At 42.9% G+C, this 22,783-nt stretch overlaps 1 protein-coding gene across 1 annotated transcript in view; it reads left to right on the forward strand.

Annotated features, from left to right (window-relative positions):
• Positions 1–2,728: 2,728 nt before the first annotated feature.
• The window catches only part of LOC130835552 (ATP-binding cassette sub-family C member 4-like), a 169,376-nt gene continuing 149,321 nt past the window's right edge, over positions 2,729–22,783 (forward strand). Inside the window, 4 exon segments of the mRNA XM_057707190.1 lie at positions 2,729–2,802; positions 6,343–6,453; positions 7,000–7,120; positions 15,582–15,806. Coding sequence (XP_057563173.1) covers positions 2,729–2,802; positions 6,343–6,453; positions 7,000–7,120; positions 15,582–15,806 — 531 coding nt within the window.

Consider the following 22,783-nt stretch of genomic DNA (forward strand, 5'->3'; position numbering starts at 1 on the left):
CACAAGTAATTCATTACTAATAACAAAGTTCTGAAATCTGAGGATGACTTCTTTTCATGAATTAGGTCACTTCAAGGTTATTTGTATAGTAACATGAATATTATTGAATTGTTTCCTTTTTTAAATAAATTTATTTATGGCTGCATTGGGTCTTCGTTGTTGCACACAGGCTTTCTCTAGTTGTGGTGAGAGGGGGCTACTCTTTCTTGTGGTGCACAGGCTTCGCATTGTGGTGGCTTCTCTTGTGGAGTACGGGCTCTAGGCGTGCAGGCTTCAGTAGTTGCAGAGCGTGGGCTCAGTAGTTGTGGCTCTCGGGCTCTAGAACGCAGGCTCAGTAGTTGTGACACATGGGCTTAGTTGCTCTGCGGCATGTAGGAGCTTCCCAAACCAGGGCTCAAACCTATGTCCCCTTCATTGGCAGGCAGATTCTTACCACTGTGCCACCAGGGAAGCCCCAATTTCTTTTCTTGAGTGGGAGAGAAATTTGTGGTGCTAGAGCCTGTCCATGGGCTACAGCAGTGCTGTCCATAGAAATACAACATGAATCATACCTGTAATTTTAAATTTGTAGTAGCCATGTTAAAAAGTTAAAAGGAACAAGTGAAAGTAATATTAGTAAGACATTTTTAAACCAATGTGTCCAAAATACTGTATCAGTGTGTAATGAACGTAAAAATCATTAATGAGACAAAAAAATGTTTTATGCTGTCTTTGAAATCTGTTGTGTATTTTACAGTTATAGCATCTCAGTTTGGCCCAGACACATTTCAGGTCCTCAAAATCATCATATGGATAGTGCTTTTGTATTGGACAACCTAGGGTTTATAGTATTAGTTAGGATTTTAATGGGTTCAAAAGAGTGAATATATTTTTCAGTAATTGGAAGGATGTTCCTGATAGGTGTCGTAGTTTGGGTTTCCCAGTAGCAGACCCTGAGACAAAGATTTGAGCGGAATTGGTTTGTTTTGGAAGTGAGCCCAGGAAAACACTTGTAGCAAGTGGAGAAGTGAGACCGAGAAGGGAAGGAAGCCAACAAAAAGTGTTAGCAAGAAAGTGCTGTCCTTGAGCCTCATCTTTCTCATCTGTACGATAGGGATGAAAATACCTTCTTGAATAGGGCATTGTTAGGGTCAAAAGTAAGGCAGGGTCCCCGGAAATGTGCATACATGTTCTGTAACATATGCCACTGTCATTTGTCTAGGCCTTGAGCACACGATGAAAGAAATCATAAGGCAGTCTCTGTCTTCCAGTATTCCCCTTTCCTAATCTAACAGGACAGCAAAACACTCACAGAAGTTCCCCCCACCCCACCCCATGCAACATGTGAGATGCCAAAAGATCTCACATGTTGCAGAGATCCCCAGTGACAGCATTTGAGCTTTTCTAATCTTCTGTTACCTTACTTTAAGTCTCGCAGTTCTGCACATATAATCTGTGCTAAACCCTGTTGTTGTCCAAGATCAAATGTTTGGCTGATGGTTGTGTTGTCCAACGCAAGTTCTTATGCCCAATGCACAGTGAGGCCAAACTGAAATATTGGAGCCCTGAGCACTGGAAGCTTTAATACAAGGGCCAAGTAAGGAGTACAAGAGGCTCATGCTCAAAAGAGTGGAACTCACCAATGGATTTCAGGGGAGGATTTTTAAAGACAAGCTGAGGATGGAAGTCCAGGGTACCTGATCCGCTCATGCACTATTCTTAGACTGGTCGACGTGGAAGAACAGGGTGATGCAACAGAGGTCCTCATTATCAATTGTTGGGTTCCAGCTGATCCTGGTCATCCTGCAGTTAACTTCTTCCACCTGGTGGGCTTTTTAGCACCTGCAAAACAACTCAGGAATGCTCATCAGACACTGGTATCTATAGCCTTCAGGGAGGAACTGAAGATTCTGTGACTGCTGTATGGCTGATCTTTTGTTCAATTTTTTTTGGTCACTACAGGTTCACATTCTTTCAATCGTTAATTCTTGAACCAGCCTTTTGTGACTCAGGGGAGGCCTAGGAGATTAAAGCTTTTCTACAAACAAGAGGCAGGCAGAGGACATGAGGTGGGGGTTGGGGTCTGTCCCAGAAAGGCCCCACAGGGTCCTGCTTGGTTACAGTTGGGGAACCTCCCACAGCACCCTTGTTTGGTCCTGATGACCGCAGGATTCCCAGAGGGTGGTATGTTAATGTCTCTGCCAGCTTTCTCCAGGTCTTCCTTGCAGCCCATGGGGAGCTTCCGAACAGCAGAGGTGAGCAGAGCCTGAGTCTTCCCTCTCCACCTTCTAGGTGGGTGCTTCGGCTCACAGTAGGCACTTCAGCAGATTTCGCAACCAGCTGCAGTTGGTCCTACAGCAGCACAGTCAAACCTACCCGCCTCCATCAAAGAGCTGGTGGTCTCGCCTCGCAGCTGAGTGTGGCTCCTGGAATTGTCTGCCCGGCTGCCTGCTGGTCCTGCCGCCCCAAACGTGGCGCGCGGCGTCCTTCTCCCGAGCCTGTGGCGGCGGCGCAGAGTGGATGCCCCATAGGTGACCCAGGGAGGCTGCGCAGTCCTGGGAGGCGGGGACCAGCGTGCCGCCGGCGCTCCGCTCCCAGAAGCAGGTGGTTCTTGGGCTCCCGCCCAGCGGACCCGCGAGGGGAGTGGTCTCCAGTATCCCAGCCGGCGCCTCCAGGAACAGCGGCAGCGGCGCGGCCGCCAGAGCAGCGCGACTCCAGCCCGCGCCCCCGCCCTGCCCCTGCGGGCAAGATGCAGCCGGGGTACCGGGAGTTGAAGCGCAGTCCGATGCAGGACGCGAACCTCTGCTCGCGCCTGTTCCTTTGGTGAGCGCCCTGCCCGAGCTGCAACTCGCTGGTGCTATAGACCCGTGCTTGACGCTGCCGGCGCCCTTCAGGGACCACAGGGTCGGGCGAGGGAGCGCTTTCCGATGCGGGTTGAGCCTCCCGACGGTGGCCGCGTGTTCCCCTCTGCGCCCCTGCACACCGGGCAGGCGGGAGCAGGGCTGGGGAGCGCGGCGCGGGGACCTAGAGGCGGGGGTACTGGGTCTCACTGCCTTGCTGCTCGCCTCCCCGCCAGCCTCCAGAGCCAGAGAGAGGCACGAGCAGGGGGAGCAGGAGACAGCGAGGCTGCCCAGGGGGAACCACCGCCCAGCCTCCTGAGAATGGACTGGACCCCCACACTCCACCCTTAGCCGGCTTCCCCCAACAGCTCAGGATTCGCAGTTCTGAGCTAAAGCTCCCCGCTCCCATCCCTAAGCAAAGAACTTATGAACAGCTTCCTTTATCTAATTAGTGCCTCGGACCATTCTTTCGATAATGTCCCCACATTTTCCTATATTCCTTATGTGACATCTGCGTTCCAACTTCACCTGGCTCCCTCTGCCCCTGTGTCTATGACCGTGTCTTTCTTTCCCTCCCTCCTTGTGTTCCTGGGTGGCTCTCACTGTATGCCCTGGTACCTAGTTGTGGCAAATTTCATGTGGGTAAAGAACATTATTATTTTTTATTTAATGAACGGGGACACTGTTCTTGAACACATTTTGCTTTTGCCTGGGACACACAGCCATGACTGGAGGATGCATTTGACCAGCCTCTTTCGTTATGAATATTTTCACTTCCACCTTTGAGGAACACTCTGGGGATGGGGATCCCTGAAGTCTGTGGGGTCTTATCTAGATCTCTAGCCTTTAGAGCAGCAGCACTTGGTCTTGATGCAGGAGGTCTTGCCCAGGAGTCCCTGGTCCTGAAACCACAAGGGTCCCTAAGCTGGGAGGAAACACACATACGAAATATGGCTCAGAGGTGAAGCTCTTAACTAAAGTTTTCCATCTAGTAGCTGGGACTACTAACAAGGTGGGCCTGAACCTTTGCGCTTTAATCACACTTGGGTGATTACTAGATCTTTTGTTTCTGGACCCTAACTCATTCGTCTTTCCCACAAATTCTGATATTTCCTTCTTTAATGGAACAGCCCAGGGGATCCCCAGGGGATGGAGTTCCTATGCTTGTTTTGATAGTGGTGTATTCAGTGTGTGTAGCTACATTTCTTGGCCATTTGATGGCCTTTGAGGATAGAGGGGCCTAGAAGAAGGAATATGGGTGTGGTTACCGTAAATAATAACAAAGTAAGCAAACATCTCCTTAACTTAAGGCAGGGCAAGGAACTGTCTAAGCACCTGCTTTTTGTGGATTTTCAAAATGTACGTGGATGGAAATGGGAAGGTGAGGACTTCTCATCAATTTTGGTAGGCACACATTTCCTGTTTTCCTGCTGGAGCGGAAGGAGCTATTACCTCTTATTTTTCACCTGAAGGTGCTGGGCAGGGAGGTTGAGTGAGTTGCCTACCATCACACAGCTAGTAAGTGGTGGAGCAGGATCCAAACCAGGCAGTCTGGCTCCTGAGCCTGTGTTCCTTGTGTAGGTAACTGCTGTACTGCTCACCAAATTGGTCTCCTGGACTCGTGCCAGGGTCCTGGCCCAGGCTAAGACCCCTTATCTTGGCTGGGAAGGTTGTTTTTCCACTTGGATTCCCACAGCCAATAACTAAACTGATGGTGAGACTGGAAGAGCACAAGCTTTGTTCAATGGCCAAAGAATAGAGAAGCAGGAACTTAGTTTGCAAATCATCTTCTCAACCCAGTTTGGGCTGAGACACTATGTGTAGGAGGGTTGAGGTAAAAGGGAGGGAACTGAGTCAAGAGAGGGAGGAATATTCATGACTTATCTGAGAACAGGGGTGTGGTTCGGACCTGAAACTGAGGCAGCCCTCCTTTTCAGGCCCTGTATGGGCTCTTCAGGTTGTTGTCATGGCCATTGTCAACTGTCCTGGCACTGGTGGGGGTGTCATTTAGCTGCTGATATATCACAGGGAGCGCATAATGAGGTTCAAGGTCTACTGGCGGTTAGGTCTCCCGCCATCTTGGGCCTGGCTGGTTCTAACCAGGTCTTATTTCTCTGTTTGCAGCTTCCTCCTTTTATGGTGGAGCCTGAGACTCAGATAAGAGCCAGTGGTTTCCATTCGAGGGAGGGGCAGGGTTGTAATTCTGGGACAACAGCCTGGTAGCAATTCCTCCCTTTCCTTTTTACTGCTCCTCGTTCTTGAAGGACACTGAAGGGGCGAAGGTCGGTCTTCTGAAACGGCTTCCTGCTGAGCACGGGTGTGGTCATATGTTGGGTGAGAGGAGCAGAATTTTTCCTGATTCAGCTAAAATAAGTCTGTCACCTGTCTGGAGTCCCAGTTGCTCATACCCCTGGGTAAGGACCATGTGCAGTTTGATTGCCTCAGGTCTCCAAGAGATGAAACTAATGAGGCAGCTGAGGATGCAGCGACCACAGAGCAAGAGAAGGAGAATAACTGTAAGGAGTCCTAAGAATCCAGAAGTCCAGGGAAGCTGGAGATTGCCCTTTTGATACCGTCCCAAATTTGTCCAGTCAGGCTCTTCTTCTGAGTAATTCACCAAATGGCCTGCTTTAACAGTTGGGTTGCACTCTCTTCTATTTCACCACTCACATTAACATAGAAACAGCAGGAAATATTTCCAGGGGCACAGATTCCCCCTTGATCAGCCAGCAGGGAAGTGAGAGCTGTGCAGTGGTGGAGGGTCATGTGGGCCAGAGGGTGCAGTGAAGATTGTATGATTCTAAAGTTGGAGCCGGGTTCTCTAGTTCTCCAGGCCACTGTCCGAGTGACTTCTGTTGTAGTTACAGCGTTGTAAATTGTTCCTCGTGCTGGGCTCCCCAAGGATGCTACAAGGGTGACCACTCCTGCTGGTACCAGTCCAGCTCCCCTCCTGACTACATGAATGGCCCCCTGTAGTTGGGAGGTGGGGTGGGTGTCATTAAAACTTGGATGTAACCTGGGTTGTGTGGTCACCACTTGTAGCCCAGTGTCCGTTGGTATAGTTTTCTCGGAGGCAGTTTATGGCCCAACCGTGGGTGGTCCTTGCCTCAGGGGCACACACCGTCTTCGGGTTTTCTTGAGTCACGTTTAGGCTGATGGTGGTGCCCTTCCATCCAGGGTGCTGGCTCCATAGGCCAGGCCCCTCTGGGTCTGATGTGATCCTGTTCCCAGAGCCCTTAGGCATGGGGACTATCTAGAGTCTACCATGCCATGCCATGTTTGGTAGGCCACAAACAGGCTGTTTTAGTTGTTATATCATGTATAAGCCAGAATGACTTTCCTATACCTCGATATATGTGAGTATGTGTGTGTGTAAGCACGTATCTAGTTTTCCCCATATCTTTATATATTTAAAATGTAGATTTTTTTTTTTTTTTACAAAGCCCATGAATGTAGGATTCTAATTAGACAGTGCTGTGTACTATGGATATCCGTCACTCTCCTTTTCTCTTAATTTTAACAGGTGGCTAAACCCCTTGTTTAAAATTGGTCACAAGCAGAGATTAGAAGAAGATGACATGTACTCAGTGCTTCCGGAAGATGGCTCCAGGCACCTTGGGGAAGAGCTGCAAGGGTGAGCAGCAGGCAGAGAGGAGAAGGGGAAGGAGGAGTGAGAACGTCTCCGTGTGGCTCACGGTTTGGAGTGGGTTTCGCCTCCTCCGGGCTCTTCTGGAGCCTCCTTCCCCTGACACTGCACGCTCACCCCCCTCAGGCTGAGCCCGGGCTTAGCCCCCTTTGGAGGCTGGGGGCCCCGTGTTTCCTGTGCGTTTGTGGACGTGGAGGGAGCCAGCAGCCCAGGCGCTGGACCCCGAGCTCTGTCCCCGGAGGTGGTGTCCTTGGAGGAGGCCGTCTGTCTTCTTGGGCTGCTCATGGTGCTGTGACTCCAGCAAAGCTTGGCAGGAACTTGTTTCCCGAGACTGGGAGTCTTTCCATCAAAGGTGTTTTTCTGGTGCTTCAGGGTCCACAAGGCTCATCTTTCAGGAGCCCTGCAAGCAATTAGCCAGCATTTATGGGGCAGCCACACAGCGCCCTGTAGTAAAGGCTTCTCCTCCCCTCTGTCACCTCCCCTGTTTTGCCTCTATAGGGGCTGTTCTTTACTGTGCTTTGTTTCTCATCGCAGGTACTGGGACCAAGAAGTTCTGAGAGCCCAGAAAGACGCACGGGAGCCTTCTTTAACGAAAGCAATCATAAAGTGTTACTGGAAATCCTACTTAGTTTGGGGAATGTTTATGTTTCTTGAGGTAAAAGCTTTTACATACAGTGTATTGCTTTTCAGTGTGTGAGGATCAGTACTGAGATGGACAGGCAGGTGGGGAAAGAGGCCTGAGGATAAAATGTATAGGAAACATGAAGCTCAGCAGTTTTGTTTATCTTTAGAATGGGCAAATATGTAAAGGACTGGACCTCCAGGGGATTACTGTTTTTCTTTTAACTGATTAAAACATAGTTTCATGGAAGATGGCACTGAAAAGGAAAGACATTATATATTATGTTAGGATGTTCTTGGTGCTCAGTATAAATGCTGAGAGTGATCCATGATCAAAAGAAATTAAAACCTCAAGGAATATGTGCCCTGTGGTTTGGAGGAATTAAATTTGGACCCGAGCCAAGAAAAACATAAGACATTTTACAGGCTCTCAGCAAATAATTATTAACTTGACTAGGTCACCTCTGATAAATGCTTTCCTAAGAAGGGATCTTGCCTCTCCCCTTCCAGTGGAACAGAACTGGGGCCCTGTGTCTGAGCCGGAGCTGCTCAGATCTCCCAAGAGCACACCCTTCCTCAGGCTGCCCCCTTCCTGGTGGGCTGGGTAACCCAAGCCAAAGCCCCCCGTGGGAGGAGCTCCAGCTTCACCATGAAATGTGGAGCATTCGTGCACCACCCATGCTGGTTTCTGTCCCTGGCTGTGGGGGTGGATTGCTGGTTGAAGGGGGCGTCTTGGTAACCTGGCATGTGCAGAGGATCTAGGAGGGATGTGAAGGGGAAAACTAAAGGCAGAAAGCCATGAGGTCAGTGACCTCCATGACCCTGAAAGTTCTGGGTCAAGATCCCCCAGTGAGACAGTTCCACCTGGGGGCGCAAGACCAGTCAGCCTCCCTGTTCTGGCTGTGGCTGCTGGAGGTCGGCTGCAAACCCACCCAGGTGGCTCGTGCTCTCCGGGGCACCTTAGTGCTGCCTTAGGGACATGGGCGACCTGCGGGTGTCTGAGAGCAGGAGGGATAGAAGATGCAGTTGCTGTGAAAGGGTTGTTTTAGGTGGAGAAGGTGGTGAGTGGTCATAAGTACTTTTTGTTCGGGGAGAGGTACGTGGGCCAGGCGGTTTGCAGGTGGGATGTGTGACTTTTGTTTAAAACGCTCTGTTGTACTGAAAGACACTGCAGGCAGGGGGCAGCTGGGTAGGTGAAGTCTGCCCCACACAACTGGAGAAACCAGAGAATCTGTCAGGTGACTGGATGGTCCTGGGAGATTGAGTGCTCATTGATGACAAAGGTGGGTTGGCCATTGTGCCAGAGGATGGGGACAGGTATATGGGGCAGAGTTCCACTTCTGAGTGAGCTCTGACCACGTAGATACTGTGCCTGGTGAAGGGCAGGGAAAAATGCAAATGTGTGGGACATACTCGAGGGTGGGAGAGGGTGCAAGAGTCCCTCAGGCTGTCCCAGCCCTTCTTTGACCTGCGTACAGCCGTCCCAATGATGGTGTTTCTACACAGTCACAATAAGTCTTCATTTGAAATACACAGGCGGCAAGCAGGTGTGGCCTGTGTGTGCGGGATTTCCTGACCTCACAGAGCAAAGTGCTCATGAATTCTGCTTGTTGGGAAGCCCTGGGGCCTCCGTGTGTGCCTGTGGCTCATGCCAGGTGCCTGGTTAGATGAGTGGCCTCTGGGTTTAGTGTTGAATCATATCCTGAGAGCTGTACTGCTGGGCCTTTGCATTTATTTCCCAACCCTTTCTTCCAAGTGTCCCTCACGTCTGCTCAACCCAGGAGGCTAAGGCATGGCTGTTGGTGGCAAAGATACTGTGGGCCGAGAGCAACCACTGAAGACCACACAGCAAGGGAGAGGAGGAGGGAGCACTGAGCAAAGCGGATGGGGACCTGCAGGGCAGACCTGCTCTGTGCACCCTGCTGGGTCTTAAGTACATAGCATTAGCCATTAGATGTCAGTAATATCCACAGTGATGACCTTGAGTCATAAATGAGGGTGATGCTTTTCAATCCATTTTCTTTTCATCTTTTTCTTTTCTTTCTTTTCATATATAAACTTTTATTGTAACATTAAAAGAGTTTTTAAAAATTGAGGTATGATTGACTTACAATGTTACATTACTTTCAGGTGTACAACATAGTGATTCAATATTTTTATACATTACAAAATGATTACCATGTAAGTCTGGTTACCATCTGTTACCTTACAAAGTTATTCCAGTATTATTGAGTATATTCCCTATATTGTACATTACATCCCCGTGACTTATTTATTTTATAACTGGAAGTCTGTACCTCTTGATCTCCCTTGCCTATTTCACTCGCTCCTCACATTCCTGTCAGTACATTTTCTTTAAGAAGTCAAGGAAGGAGGTGATTCATTTTTAAAAGATTGCATTCATAATTGTTAAATTTTTTCGCAATCTGCTTAGAAGTGAAACTTTTAATTACTGTCTAGAAAACTTGGCTTTTACATATCACTTTTCTCAAGAATTCTTGTTCTGCCATAATGGCCTGTAAGCAGCATTGGGTTTTCCAAGCCCTCTGTGAAACCAGCCTCTGCCATTAAGAATGGAATAGTTCTCTTCTCAAGACTTCTGATAATAAAACTGATCAAAAACACTTGTTTTTATGCTGGTTTCACAGCACTTGGAGCTGTTGTAGCTATTGTAGTTCATTTAGTTGTCCCAGAATTCCTCCGAAGTAAACAAGGCAGATGTTTCCACAGATAAGGACCAAGAAGTGCAGGAGGGCATAGGATGGGCTTGAGTCATGTGACTTGCAGGTGGCTGACCTAGTTTCCAAAGCAAAGCATTTTAATTCCTAAGCCAGTATTCTTTGCATTCTATCCTGATGCTTCCTCTCCTGCCACAGCCTCCACTGAAGGGTCAGAGGCAAGAGTAGGTATTTTTTCTGACCACAGCTCCGTGCTCCTCTATCAACTGCTTCCCGTAGTGTTTTCTTCTGTAGTTTTTAAGGACATTTCAAAAATACAAAAAAGTAGAATAAGATTGAAGGGTAGAAGAATGTGTCAGCTCAGAATATGCCTCTTTGGCACAAAGATTATTATGTGCTAATTACTTTTTTGAGAAATAGACACAGGAAAAGCTCTGAAGACAGAGTAAAGCTACTCTTCTATAAGGGACATTTATATTGATAAAGGAAATCTCCATTTGTAAGGGTGTCTCCCTCTCTGTACCAGAAAGAGAAGGGTGGCTCTAAATCACAGAAGAATCCTGTCAGTGGAGAAGTCTTCAGGAAGACTTAAATCTGCATAACAAACCCAACCCTACCCTAGTTTAAGTTGCTTTTCCTATTAACCTCTCATAAGTATCCCCCACTTTCTTTTGTCTTTACCTGGAGATGGGATTTAAGATGGTAGCTTGAGCCATCTCAGAGAGTTACTCATTTTTTCTAGGTTTTTCCCATCTGTACCAGAAATAAATATATATTAATAAACTTCTGTTTGATTTTCTATTGTTATTCTGTCATTTATTACAGGGAGTCTCAGTTAAGAATTCAGAAGGGTACAGGGAAATGAGCCCCCATGTAACCTTAAGGCAGCTTCAATAATGGCCAACTCAGGAGCAGTCTTGATTCATCTGAACCCCTACTCTTACTTTCCAATATCATTTTGAAGCAGTTCCTAGACATCACATCACTCTTATCTATAAATATTTTAGTATGTATCTTTTTTTGTTTGTTTATTTTATTGGCTGTGTTGGGTCTTTTTTACTGTGCGCGGGCTTTCTTTTTAGTTGTAGTGAGTGGGGGCTACTCTTCATTGTGGTGCGTGGGCTCCTCATTGCCATGGCTTCTCTTGTTGCGGAGCACGGGCTCTAGGCACGTGGGCTTCAGTAGTTGCAGCACATGGGCTCAATAGTTGTGGCACATAGGCTTAGTTGCTCCACGGCATGTGGGATCTTCCTGGAGCAGGGATTGAACCCGTGTCCCCTGCATTGGCAGGCGGATTCTTAACCACTGCGCCACCTAGGAAGCCCAGTATGTATCTTTAAAAGATGTGGACTTTTCCCCCTAAATAATCCTAATCCTATTATGATGCATAAACATTAATTTTAATGTCATCAGTATCTAGCCACTGCTCACAGCTGTGTTTTTCCCCGTTGTTCTTTGAAGCAGTATCAAATAAGGGACTTTTGATCAATAGAGGTTGTATGGGTTGCTTTTCTATTCCCCCCTACACTTCACCCCTCTCTCTCTTTCCCTCTTAGCCATTTATTTGGTTTGTTTTTTTAAATGAAAGAAACCAGGTTGTTTGTCCTGTAGAGATTCCCACAGTCTGGATTTGGCTGATGGCCTGTCTCCCCCTGTATCATGTAACATGTTCCTCTGGCACCTTAGGTTGGTGGTTAGATCTAGAAGCTTGATCTGACTCATTCAGGTTTTCTTCACCCCTTTCCTCTTTGTAGGAGGTAGGGTTGTAGGGGTGTGTCCCTCCCGTATGAGGTGCATACCGTCTTTTCTGTGTGTGTGATGTGAGGAGCTACTCATGATCATTGCTCAAGGTCCAGTAATTCAGTAAGGGTTGCAAAATGGTGATGCTCTAACTCTAACTCTTACCCTCTTCATTTATTAGCTGAAATATTTGCATAAAGAGAAAGTTTGTCATTATAAACTCTTTGGTTACCCTGAGCTCTAGTATTTACAGGAAGGATAGGGGAAATTCTTAATTTCCTCAGATGATGCTAATGTGCAGTGAGGATGAAGACCCTTGTGTAGAAGAGGACTGAAGGCATATCTAGAATCCTGATAGTTATTATTTCCCCAGATTCACTGCTTTTCCTCCCAGTCTCTGGGTCTTTCTCAGCTCTACCTTTGTCACCTTTCCCCCCAGTTCTAAAAACGAATTGCCTTTTTATTTTCCCACAAGTTCACTCTTTTTTGCTTATATGTTTCACTCAAGCATTTTTTCTTTGTCTGATAACATGTTTCAATTTCCTGTGTTGTCTCTTTTTTTCTCATGAATGAGAGATGAGGAAGTTGGGTAAGAAATGTTTCAAATACATGGGGAAACATCGCAGAGGAACTGTACCCACTGTGGAAATTCTAGCATCTAACTGTAAGAAGTTGCCCTAAGAAGCAAGAAGTGGGACCCAAATGTCAGGTGCTTTCAGGAGGTTGATACCAAGGACCCCGTCGAGAAATGTCTGCTTCAGAGACTCTGAGACTCTTGTAGAACCTTGAATGATGGGCTTCATGGTATTAAATTGGGCTCTTTTAAAAATCCCTTATGATTTCAGAGTTGTGAAAAATTCCTGTGAAGGAATAAGAACTATATTCTCAGTTGGTTTGTGGAAAAAATATTCACGGGGTTATAGATTGATGTCAAAGATGAAGGTTAACGGGGGCAAGTTTGACCTTGTTCCTACTTATCCGGAAAGTTTTAATTTGATTAGTTTCATGTTTGATAATGAGTATTTTCTCAGTTGTTTTATTTCTTACTAGTTGAAGGTTAGGATCAAGAATGGACAGATGAGTGAATTTCATGGTGGCGCCCGCCAACACCAGTGTACACGCGGTAGGGGTAGCTGCGGGAATGGCTGTGGCCAGTGTCTCTGTCCCCAGGGTGAGCCACAGCTGCCCCTCACCCCTCTGGGAGACTCTCCAAGACAAGCAGAGTCATCAGAAATTGGGCCTTCCCTTGGGATTCACACCACTGTCCCATTTGGAGTTAATACATGGAACAGAGCATTGAGGATATACAGTTGTTAATCTTCTAGCAGCTGGAAAACATTCTGCCTGGTCCACCTCAGCCAGTTGCTACCAAATGCCAGAAATGGAGACTTTCACGGGTTACAGATGCTGCTGCCAGCTGTCCTGTTAAATGATTCTTCCTCTCTAACTTACCCTTATGTGTGGAGGGGATGGATTTACTCAGTTCAGCTTTGATGGCTGTAATGACTTCTGCCCTATGTGTTCTAGAAGCTTTAAGGTATTATATTTAGTACATGTATTCTTATTCTCTATATATACTTTGGAGTTTTCTTTTCACAACTTTGTGTTAGTGACTACTTTGTTTTCTGTTTTGTTGAGAGAAATTACTTGAAAATTGTTCTTTACTTATTGTTATTTTTCATGTGGAGTATAAAATCCATTTTTTAACTTCAATAGTTGAAACTTACCCTAGAATGGAAATTCCTTGTACATTATGCTTTTCACCACTTTTCTGAATTGCCATGACTACTCCTTGTTGGAGGAAAAGTAGTGCTTAAGAATAACAAGCGACTCTCTCCCTAAATTATGTCAAATCAGTGTCACAGTTCATGTTCAAAAATCTTTATTATCTTTTGAAAATGTTAATTCCAAATGAAGAATAATCATTATTAAGAAAAAAAAAGAATGGACAGAGGAGTGGAAGATCTGGGCCACGAGCTGGCTTTACACCTTAATAAGCCTGTTTGCTCAACTGAGTTATTAAATACTGTCTCTCAGTGGAAAAATCCTGATGCCTAGACAGCAGTGACCTGCCTTTATTTTTCACTTTTTTTTTTTTTTTTGCTAAATTTGTTGCATCTGTTGTTATTCTCTTTGCTGGGTGACATTACTCTTACCTTTTCTTATAATTACACTTTTATTATAACGGTGGGCTCAAATGGAGAGCTGAGTAATAGGCAACAGTGATTCCCAGACGCCATCATAAATTTCAGGAAAGTTTGGGAAGGAAGGTGTTACCGCTGGGCTTCTGGTGGAGAGTCCCAGCTTTGTAGGCTGTAGCACTGGACTGCCCTTGGCCACACTTGCACAGGGACTGCCCATGTGTACAGTTTGATGTTCTTGCTTCTCTGTGTAAGCCTCCAGATTTCCATCTCAGTAAATTCTAAACAGTCTCTTTTACAGTCTACTGTATGAGGGGTTCTGCCATAAGCTTTTCATGCTTCTAGGGGTGAATGATTGGGCATATTGAAAATGTAACAGTGAGCCTTTGTTTTCTTAAGAACTGATCATCTTGCTCTGATCTGATCATCTTACTCATAATTCTTCAACTAAACAGCATTCCCTTACTTCTCTATAGTAGATGAAAACTGCTATGAACTCAGGGAAGGCGAGACAGTTAGTGCAACCTGTGAATGTGTGTGTGCATGTGTGTAGAGCAAGACAGGAGTGTTGGGGTTTGATGTCACATCCATTTGAGGGGTGAGGACAGCTTTCTGTAAATATCCTGATCAGGCACTAGTTGGTTAAGCAGAAAATGCATGTTAGTTTTGTTTCGTGTTTGCAGTTTTGTATTTTCTTCCCTTCCTCTTGAATGTGGGTTCTTCAACTTCAGACACACAGAAGACAGCTATCAAAAGTAAGCCCATCAGTTGTTTACCGTGTCTGTGTTAGTAAGGAGGGGTTGCCTGAAAGGAAAAGCTTGTTTCAAAGTCAAGTTTCTTCAGAAGGTTTCCAAACTTTTGGCATTTTGTCTTTTGAGAAGTCTGTGGAGAAAATGATGTCGAGGGCATCAAGGTATTTACTTTTGGTGACTTGGAGAGTTTGGTTTTCCTTGATGGAGGAGAAGTGTACCTTGCAAGGGGTGACTAGAAGGAGGAGGTAGGTTGTGGGGTGGAGTGGCCCTTTGGCAGGGTAGGCAAGTGTTGCTGTTTGTTTGTTTTTAGTTTTGGGGAAGGAAATTGCTTTCCCTAAGTCTTACTCAGCAGGTAAGCCCCAATCCCCACCCAAGTCACTGGTTTAGGATTTCAGTTTCTTTCCTTGAGGAATAGATGATTGGTAACTTTTCCTCTAAACCAGTACTTGCAGTGTATGACTGATTGTGAACTACGGATAACATCATTTTTTTTAGCTTGGCGTCTGCCGTATTTAATATTTGACAACAAGGAACATCCCAGCTTCTAGTGGGTAGAGATATATTGAGGTAGTGCCTCCTGGGGATGAGAGCCTGCAAACTTCCCAAACCTGGTTTCTTAGTGTTGCTCCAACAGAAGTTGGGCTCTGTTCTCTTGATTTACCAACATGTGGAGTTTGGGGTGGAAAAGAGTAAACATGTTTGTACCAGTGTCTCAGTTCATAAAGGCTCTTAAAGCAGAAGATGATGGCAAGAGCGTGTCTCCTGTACATGAGCCACCTTGACTTTCTGTTGGGCTAAGACATTGAGAGTGCAGGGGACAGGGGCAGGCTGCCAGTAGGGCTTGTTCATATGGAAGCAAATTTCTTAACCTTCTTGTGCTTTCACTTATTCATATTAGGCTAAGATTTGTTCAAAAGCACTGATTATAATATTTATTGAGCATCCACTGTGTACTAAGCATAATGTACTAAGGCTTTACTGTGTTTGAATGTAAAGTTTTGCCTTAAGGTTAAAACTATTGACTCTTGTCTCATAGGAGATAGTGGATCTGAGTATTTTTCTTTTAGATTAGCCATGAAAGTAGCATTTTGTCAAAATGCCTTTTTAACATGCTAATAATAAAAGTAAAGCTTGTGTGAAGAAAAATTGGCATTTCTAATTAAGGCTTTTATCTTTCCTTTTAGGAAGGCACAGGAGTACTTCTGCCCATATTTTTGGGGAAAATTATTAATTATTTTGAAAACTCTGATCCCACCGATTCTGCTGCTTTATACAAAACCTACACCTATGCCACAGTGCTGAGTGCCTGCATGCTCATTTGGGCCATTCTGCACCACTTTTACTTCTGTCACATTCAGCGTGTGGGGATGAGGTTAAGAATAGCCATGTGCCATATGATTTACCACAAGGTAAGTATCATTTGGTAGCAAAGTGTGTACCTCCCCTGAAGCATCAGAAGCATTTTGGGAAGTTCTCGTAAATTAAAAACGTTGTGACTGGGGTCATTTACATCTTACTAGAGATACTTGCTATTTGCATCAAGCCAATTTTTTTGTTGTTGTTTAAGCAAACTTTGCCAATAAATAATGAAAAGTATTCTCTTGAGATCAGGTCGAGGCTGCCATTGATAATTTTATCCACAGGCTGTTGCATAATATCCACTAATTTATTATGAAGTCTACTTAAAAAATAAGTATCAAAAGTATCACATTGATTTTCAGTGTTTCCAGGCCTGCCTAATAGTGGTATTTATGGAAATTTCATGTTGTTGTTCATTAAAACCTTCATTTACATCAGTTTTATTTACAACTGAACTTAAGTGATTGGAGCTATAAAATTAGATCTAGAAGCAAAGAATGCATTTGAAAAAGGGAATGATTATAATTTTAAAGACCCATCTAATTATATTCAATATAATTGTGTTAAATAAATATGTGAATGAAATCCATGCCAAATACAGGCTCGCTCACTAAATTCTATAGATATGATTGTTTTTAATGGTATTAAAGAAAATTGTAAGGTGTTTGAGATAAAACTTGAAACTTTACATTGTTTTATTAATTCTGGAGAGAATTTGTTGCTGTACATTCAAGCTGTTTTTTAATACAATAATTCCTTTTATCTTTAATATGCATTATAGCACTTTTAATAAGACCTAATTTGATGTGTTCAGTGATATTTTATTGAGAAATCCCATGAAATTATTCTAAACACTAGTTTACCCTGGTAACTAGTGTAAAAGGAGTAAGGATGTCAGGTGTCTTTACAAAGGAATTGTTACAGATACATCAGTGTCAAGAGCTAAAGAGCTCTTTATAAACTTCATTCTGGATATCTCTTTGCCTTAGACTGTTTGCTAAAAAGTCCTCATTTGACTTTATTGCATACATTAAATTTTCTAGGAGAGTAGATACTGTGTTCTCACCACACAGACAAAATAAGGATAACTATGACCTCTTCTTATGAATGCCCCATAATCATAACTGCCAAACAACCATCAACAACAACAACAAAAAACTGGAATCCATCAAAAAAAAAAAATATCCTATATCCACAGACAGAGAAGAAGCCATAATGAGATGGCAGGAAGGGCACAGTCATGAGAAATCAAATCCCATACCCACCAGGTGGGTGACCCAGAAACTGGAAAATAATTATACCACAGAAGTTTCCCCACAGGAGTGAAAGTCCTGAGCCCCGTGTCAGGCTCCCTAGCCTGGGGTCTGGCAATGGGAGGAGGAGGCCCCAGAGAATGTGGCTTTGAAGGCTGGTGGGGTTTGATTGCAGGAATTCCACAGGACTCAGGAGAAACAGAAACTCCACTCTTGGAGGGTGCACACAAGGCCTTGTATACACCAGGACCCAGAGAAAAAGGAATGACCTTATAAGAGCTTGGGCCAGACCTACCTGCTGGTATTAGAGGGTCTCCCATGGAGGCAGGGTGTGGCTGTGACTTACCATGGAAACAAAGACAGTGGTAGTTCTGGGGAGTACTCATTGGCATGGGTCCTCCTGGAGGTGACCATTTTCTTACCAAGACCTTGCCCACCCAACAGCCTGTAGGCTCCAATGCTGGGACCCCTCAGGCCAAACAACCAACCAGGTGAGAACACAACCCCACCTATCAGCAGACAGGCAGCTTAAAGTCTTCTTGAGCACAAAGTTGCCTGCTAAACATACCCCTGACATGGACCTGCCCATGAGAGGGACAAGACCCAGCTCTATACACTAGTGGGCAGGAACCAGTCCCTCCCACCAGGAATTCTGCACAAGCCTCTTAAACAGCCTCATCCACCAGGGGCGGACAGCAGAAGCAAGAATATCTACAACTCTGTAGCCTGCACAATGGAAACTGCAATCACAGAAAGTTAGACAAAGTGAGATGGCAGAGGAATGTATCCCAGATGAAGGAACAAGGTAAAACCCCAGAAGAACATCTAAGTGAAGTGGAGATAAGTGGTTTACCTGAAAAAGAATTCAGAGTGATGATAGCAAATGTGATCCAAGATCTTAGAAAAAGAATGGAGGAAAAGATCAAGAAGATACAATAAATGTTTAACAAAGACTTAGAAGAACTAAAGAAAAAAAACAGAGATGAACAATACAATATGCGAAATAAAAAAAATCACTAGAAGGAATCAAAGCAGAATAAGTTAGGCAGAAGCATAAATAAGTGAGCTGGGAGACAGAATGGTGGAAATCACTGCCACACAACAGAAGAAAGAAAAAAGAATAAAAAGAAATAATGACAATCTGAGAGACCTCTGTGACAACATTAACTGGGCCAACATTTGGATTATAGGGATCCAAGGAGGAGAAGAGAGAGAGAAAGGACCTGAGAAAATATTTTAAGAGATAATAGCTGAAAAATTCCCTAACATGGGAGAGGAAATAGTCACCCAAGTCTGGAAGCACAGTCCCAAGCAGGATAAACCCAAAGAAGAATATGATGAGACAATAGTAATCAAATTGACAAAAATTAAAGACAAAGAAAAAATATTAAAAGCAACAAGGGAACAGCAACAAATAACATACATGGGAACTCCCATAAGGTTATCAGCTGATTTCTCAACAGAAACTCTGTAGGCCAGGAAGGAGTCATACAATATATTTAAAGTGATGAAAGGGAAATATCTACAACCAAGAATACTCAACGCAGCAAGGCTCTTCATTCAGAATCAAAAGAGAAATCAAAAGCTTTACAGAAAGCAAAAGCTAAGAGAACTCAGAACCACAAGACCAGTTTTGCAACAAATGTTAAAAGAACTTCTCTAGGTGGCAAAGAAAAGGCCACAACTAGAAACAAGAAAATTACAAATGGAAAAGCTCACCAGTAAATGTGAACATACAGTAAAGGTAGGAAATCACCCGCACACAAATGTGATATGAAAATCAGCAATCATGAGAAGAGAAGAGTACAAATGCAGGATATTGGAAATGCATTTGAAATTAAAAGACCAGCAACTTAAAACAATCCTGTTTATGTATAGACAGCTGTATTAAAACTTCACAGTAACTGTGAACTGAAAATCTACAATAGATACACACACAAAAAAGAAAAAGGAATCCAAACAACACTAAAGTTAGTCATCAAATCACAAGAGAAGAGAACAAAAGAGGAAGGGAAGAAAAAAGAGCTACAAAAATCCAAAACAAATAATAAAATAGAGATAAGAACACATGTTCAAAAATTTAAATATAAATGGATTAAATGCTCCAACCAAAAGACATAGACTGGCTGAATGGATACAAAAACAAGACCTGCATATATGCTGTCTACAAGAGACCCACTTCAGATCTAGGGACACGTACAGACTGAAAGTGAGGGGAATGGAAAACTTATTCCATGTAAATGGAAAGCAAAAGAAAGCTGGAGTAGGAATACTCATATCAGACAAAATAGACTTTAAAATAGACTGTTACAAGAGACAAAGAAGGACACTACATAATGATCAAGGGATCACTCCAAGAAGAAAATATAACAATTGTAAATATATATGCACCAAATATGGGAGCACCTCGATATATAAGGCAAATACTAACAGCCATAAAAGGAGATATTGACAGTAACACAATATCAGTGGGGAACTTTACCACCCCACTTTCATTAATGGACAGATCATCCAGACAGAAAGTCAATAAGGAAACACAGGCCTAAAATGACACATTAGAGCAGATGGACTTAATTGATATTTGTAGAGCATTCCATCTAAAATCAACAGAATACACATTCTTCTCACATGCATCCGGAACATTCTCCAGGATTGATCACATGCTGGACCACAAATTGAGCCTTGATAAATTTAAGAATATTCAAATTATATCAAACATCTTTTCTGACCCCAATGCTATGAGATTAGAAATCAACTACAAGAAAAAAAAATGTAAAGACACAAACACGTGAAGGCCAAACAATATGCTACTAAACAACCAGTGATCACTGAAGAAATCAAAGAGGAAATAAAAAAATACCTAGAGACAAATCAAAACAAAAGCATGATGATCCAAAACCTACGGGATGCAGCAAAAGCAGTTAGTGAGAGGGAAGTTTATAGCAATACAATCTTACCTTAGGAAATAAGAAAAATCTCAAATAAACAACCTACCCCTACACATAAAGCAACTGGAGAAAAAAGAACAAACAAAACCCAAAGTTAGTAGTAAGAAAGACACCATAAAGATCAGAGTAGACATAAATGAGATAGAGATGAAGAAAACAATAAAAAAGAGCAATGAAACTAAAAGCTGGTTTTTTGAAAAGATAAATAAAATTGATAAACCATTAGCCAGACTCATCAAGAAAAAAAGAAAAAGGAATGGGCTCAAATCAATAAAATTAGAAATGAAAATGAAGAAGTTACAATAGATACCACAGAAATACGAAGGATCATAAGAAACTAGTACAAGCAATTGTATGCCAATAAAATGGACAATCTAGAAGAAATTGACAAATTCTTAAAAAGGTATAATCTCCCAAGACTGAACCATGAAGAAATTGAAAATACCTAGGAATAAACCTAACTAAGGAGGCAAAAGACTTGTACTCTGAAAACTATAAGACACTGATAAAAGAAGATGACACAAACAGATGGAAAGATATACCATGTTCTTGGATTTAAAGAATCAATATTGTCTGAATGCTTATACAACCCAAGGTAACCTACAGACTCAATGCAATTCTTATCAAATTACCAATGGCATTTTTCAGAGAATGAGAACAAAAAGTTTTAAAATTGGTATGAGATACATAAGATCCCAAATAGCCAAAGCAATCTCAAGATCGAAAAATGGAGCTAAAGGAATCAGACTCCTTGATTTCAGACTATACTACGAAGCTATAGTTATCAAAAGAGTTTGGTACTGGCACAAAAACAGAAATATAGATCAATGGAACTGCATATAAAGCCCAGAAATAAACCCACACACCTATGGTCAACTAATCTATGACAAAGGAGAAAAGACAGTCTCTTCAATAAGTGGTGCTAGGAAAACTGGACATCTACATGTAAAAGAATGAAATTAGATTATTCTCTAACACCATACACAAAAATAAACTCAAAATGCATTAAAGACCTAAATGTAAGACCAGATACTATAAAACTCTTAGAGGAAAACATGGGAAGAACACTCTGACATAAATTGTAGCAATATCTTTTTTGATCCATCTCCTAGTATAATGGAAATTAAAATAAAAATAAACAAATGGACATAATTAAACTCAAAATCTTTTGCACAGCAAAGGAAACCATAAATAAAACAGAAAGGCAACCCACAGAATGGGAGAAAATATTTGCAAATGAAGCAACTGACAAGGAATTAATCTCCAAAATGTACAAACAGCTCATGCAGCTCAATATCAAAAAACAAACAACCCAATCAAAAAAATGGGCAGAAGATCTAAATAGGCATTTCTCCAAAGAAGACATGGAGATGGCTAACAATCACATAAAAAGCTGCTCAGCATCACTAATTATTAGAGAAATGCACATCAAAACTACAATGAGGTATCACCTCACACCAGTTAGAATGGGCATCATCAGAAAATCTACAAAGAGAAAATGCTGGAGAGGGTATTGAGGAAAGGGAACTCTCCTGCACTGTTGGTGGGAATGTAAATTGATACAGCCACTATGGAGAACAGTATGGAGGTTCCTTGAAAAACTAAAAATAGAATTACCATATGACCCAGCAATCCCACTCCTGGGCATATACCCAGAGAACACCATCATTCAAAAAGACACATGCACCCTGATGTTCATTGCAGCCCTATTTACAATAGCCAGGACATGGAAGCAACCTAAATGCCCATCAACAGATGAATGGATAAAGAAGATGTGGTACATATATACAATGGAATACTACTCAGCTGTAAAAAGGAACGAAATTGGGACAATTGTAGAGACGTGGATGGACCTAGAGACTGTCATACAGAGTGAAGTGAGTCAGAAAGAGAAAAACAAATTATCATATATTAACACATATATGCGGAATCTAGAAAAATGGTACAAATCAACTGGTTTGCAAGGTAGAAATAGAGACACAGATGTAGAGAACAAACATATGGACACCAAGTGGGGAAAGCGTGGGGCAGGGGTGGGGTTGGGGGGAATGAATTGGGTAATTGGGATTGCTATATATACATAACTAATAAGAAAAAAAATATGCAATTGTACACTTTAAATATATGCAGTTTATTGTACATCAATTGTATCTCAATAAAAGTTCTTAAAGAAAAAAATAATAAGTGAAGGGGAGAGGCAGGACAGTCAGAGTCAAGGAGAGATTTAAAGATGCTAAAAAAAAAAAAAAAGGGCAGAAGATCTAAATAGACATTTCTCCCGAAAAGACATACAAATGGTCAAGAGGCATGTGAAAAGATGCTCAACATCACTAATTATTAGAGAAATGCAAATCAAAACTACAATAAGATATCACCTCACACACACTATAAATAATAAATGCTGGAGAGGGTGTGGAGAAAAGGGAACCCTCCTGCACAATGTCTGTCATTTTGTGTCTGGCTTACGTCATGTAGCACAATGTCTTTAAGGTTCATCCATGTTGTAGCAGGTGTCAGAATTTAATTCCTTTTTAAGGCTGAATAACATTCCACTGTAGATATCTACAACATTTTGTGTATCTATACATCTGTCAGTGGATATTCAGGTTGGTTCCACTTTTGCCTATTGCGAATAACGCTGCTGTGAACACAAGTATACAAATATTTGTTCAAGTCCGTGCTTTCAGTTCTTTTGAATACATTACTGGAAGTGGAATTACTGTACTATATGCTAACTTTACATTTAATATTTTGAGGAATTTCCATACTCTCTTCCATTGTGGTTATATCATTTTACATTCCCACTTGATCACTGATTATTCTGTT

Source organism: Hippopotamus amphibius, chromosome 14 (genome assembly GCF_030028045.1).
Source record: "Hippopotamus amphibius kiboko isolate mHipAmp2 chromosome 14, mHipAmp2.hap2, whole genome shotgun sequence".
Taxonomy (NCBI): Eukaryota; Metazoa; Chordata; class Mammalia; order Artiodactyla; family Hippopotamidae; genus Hippopotamus; species Hippopotamus amphibius.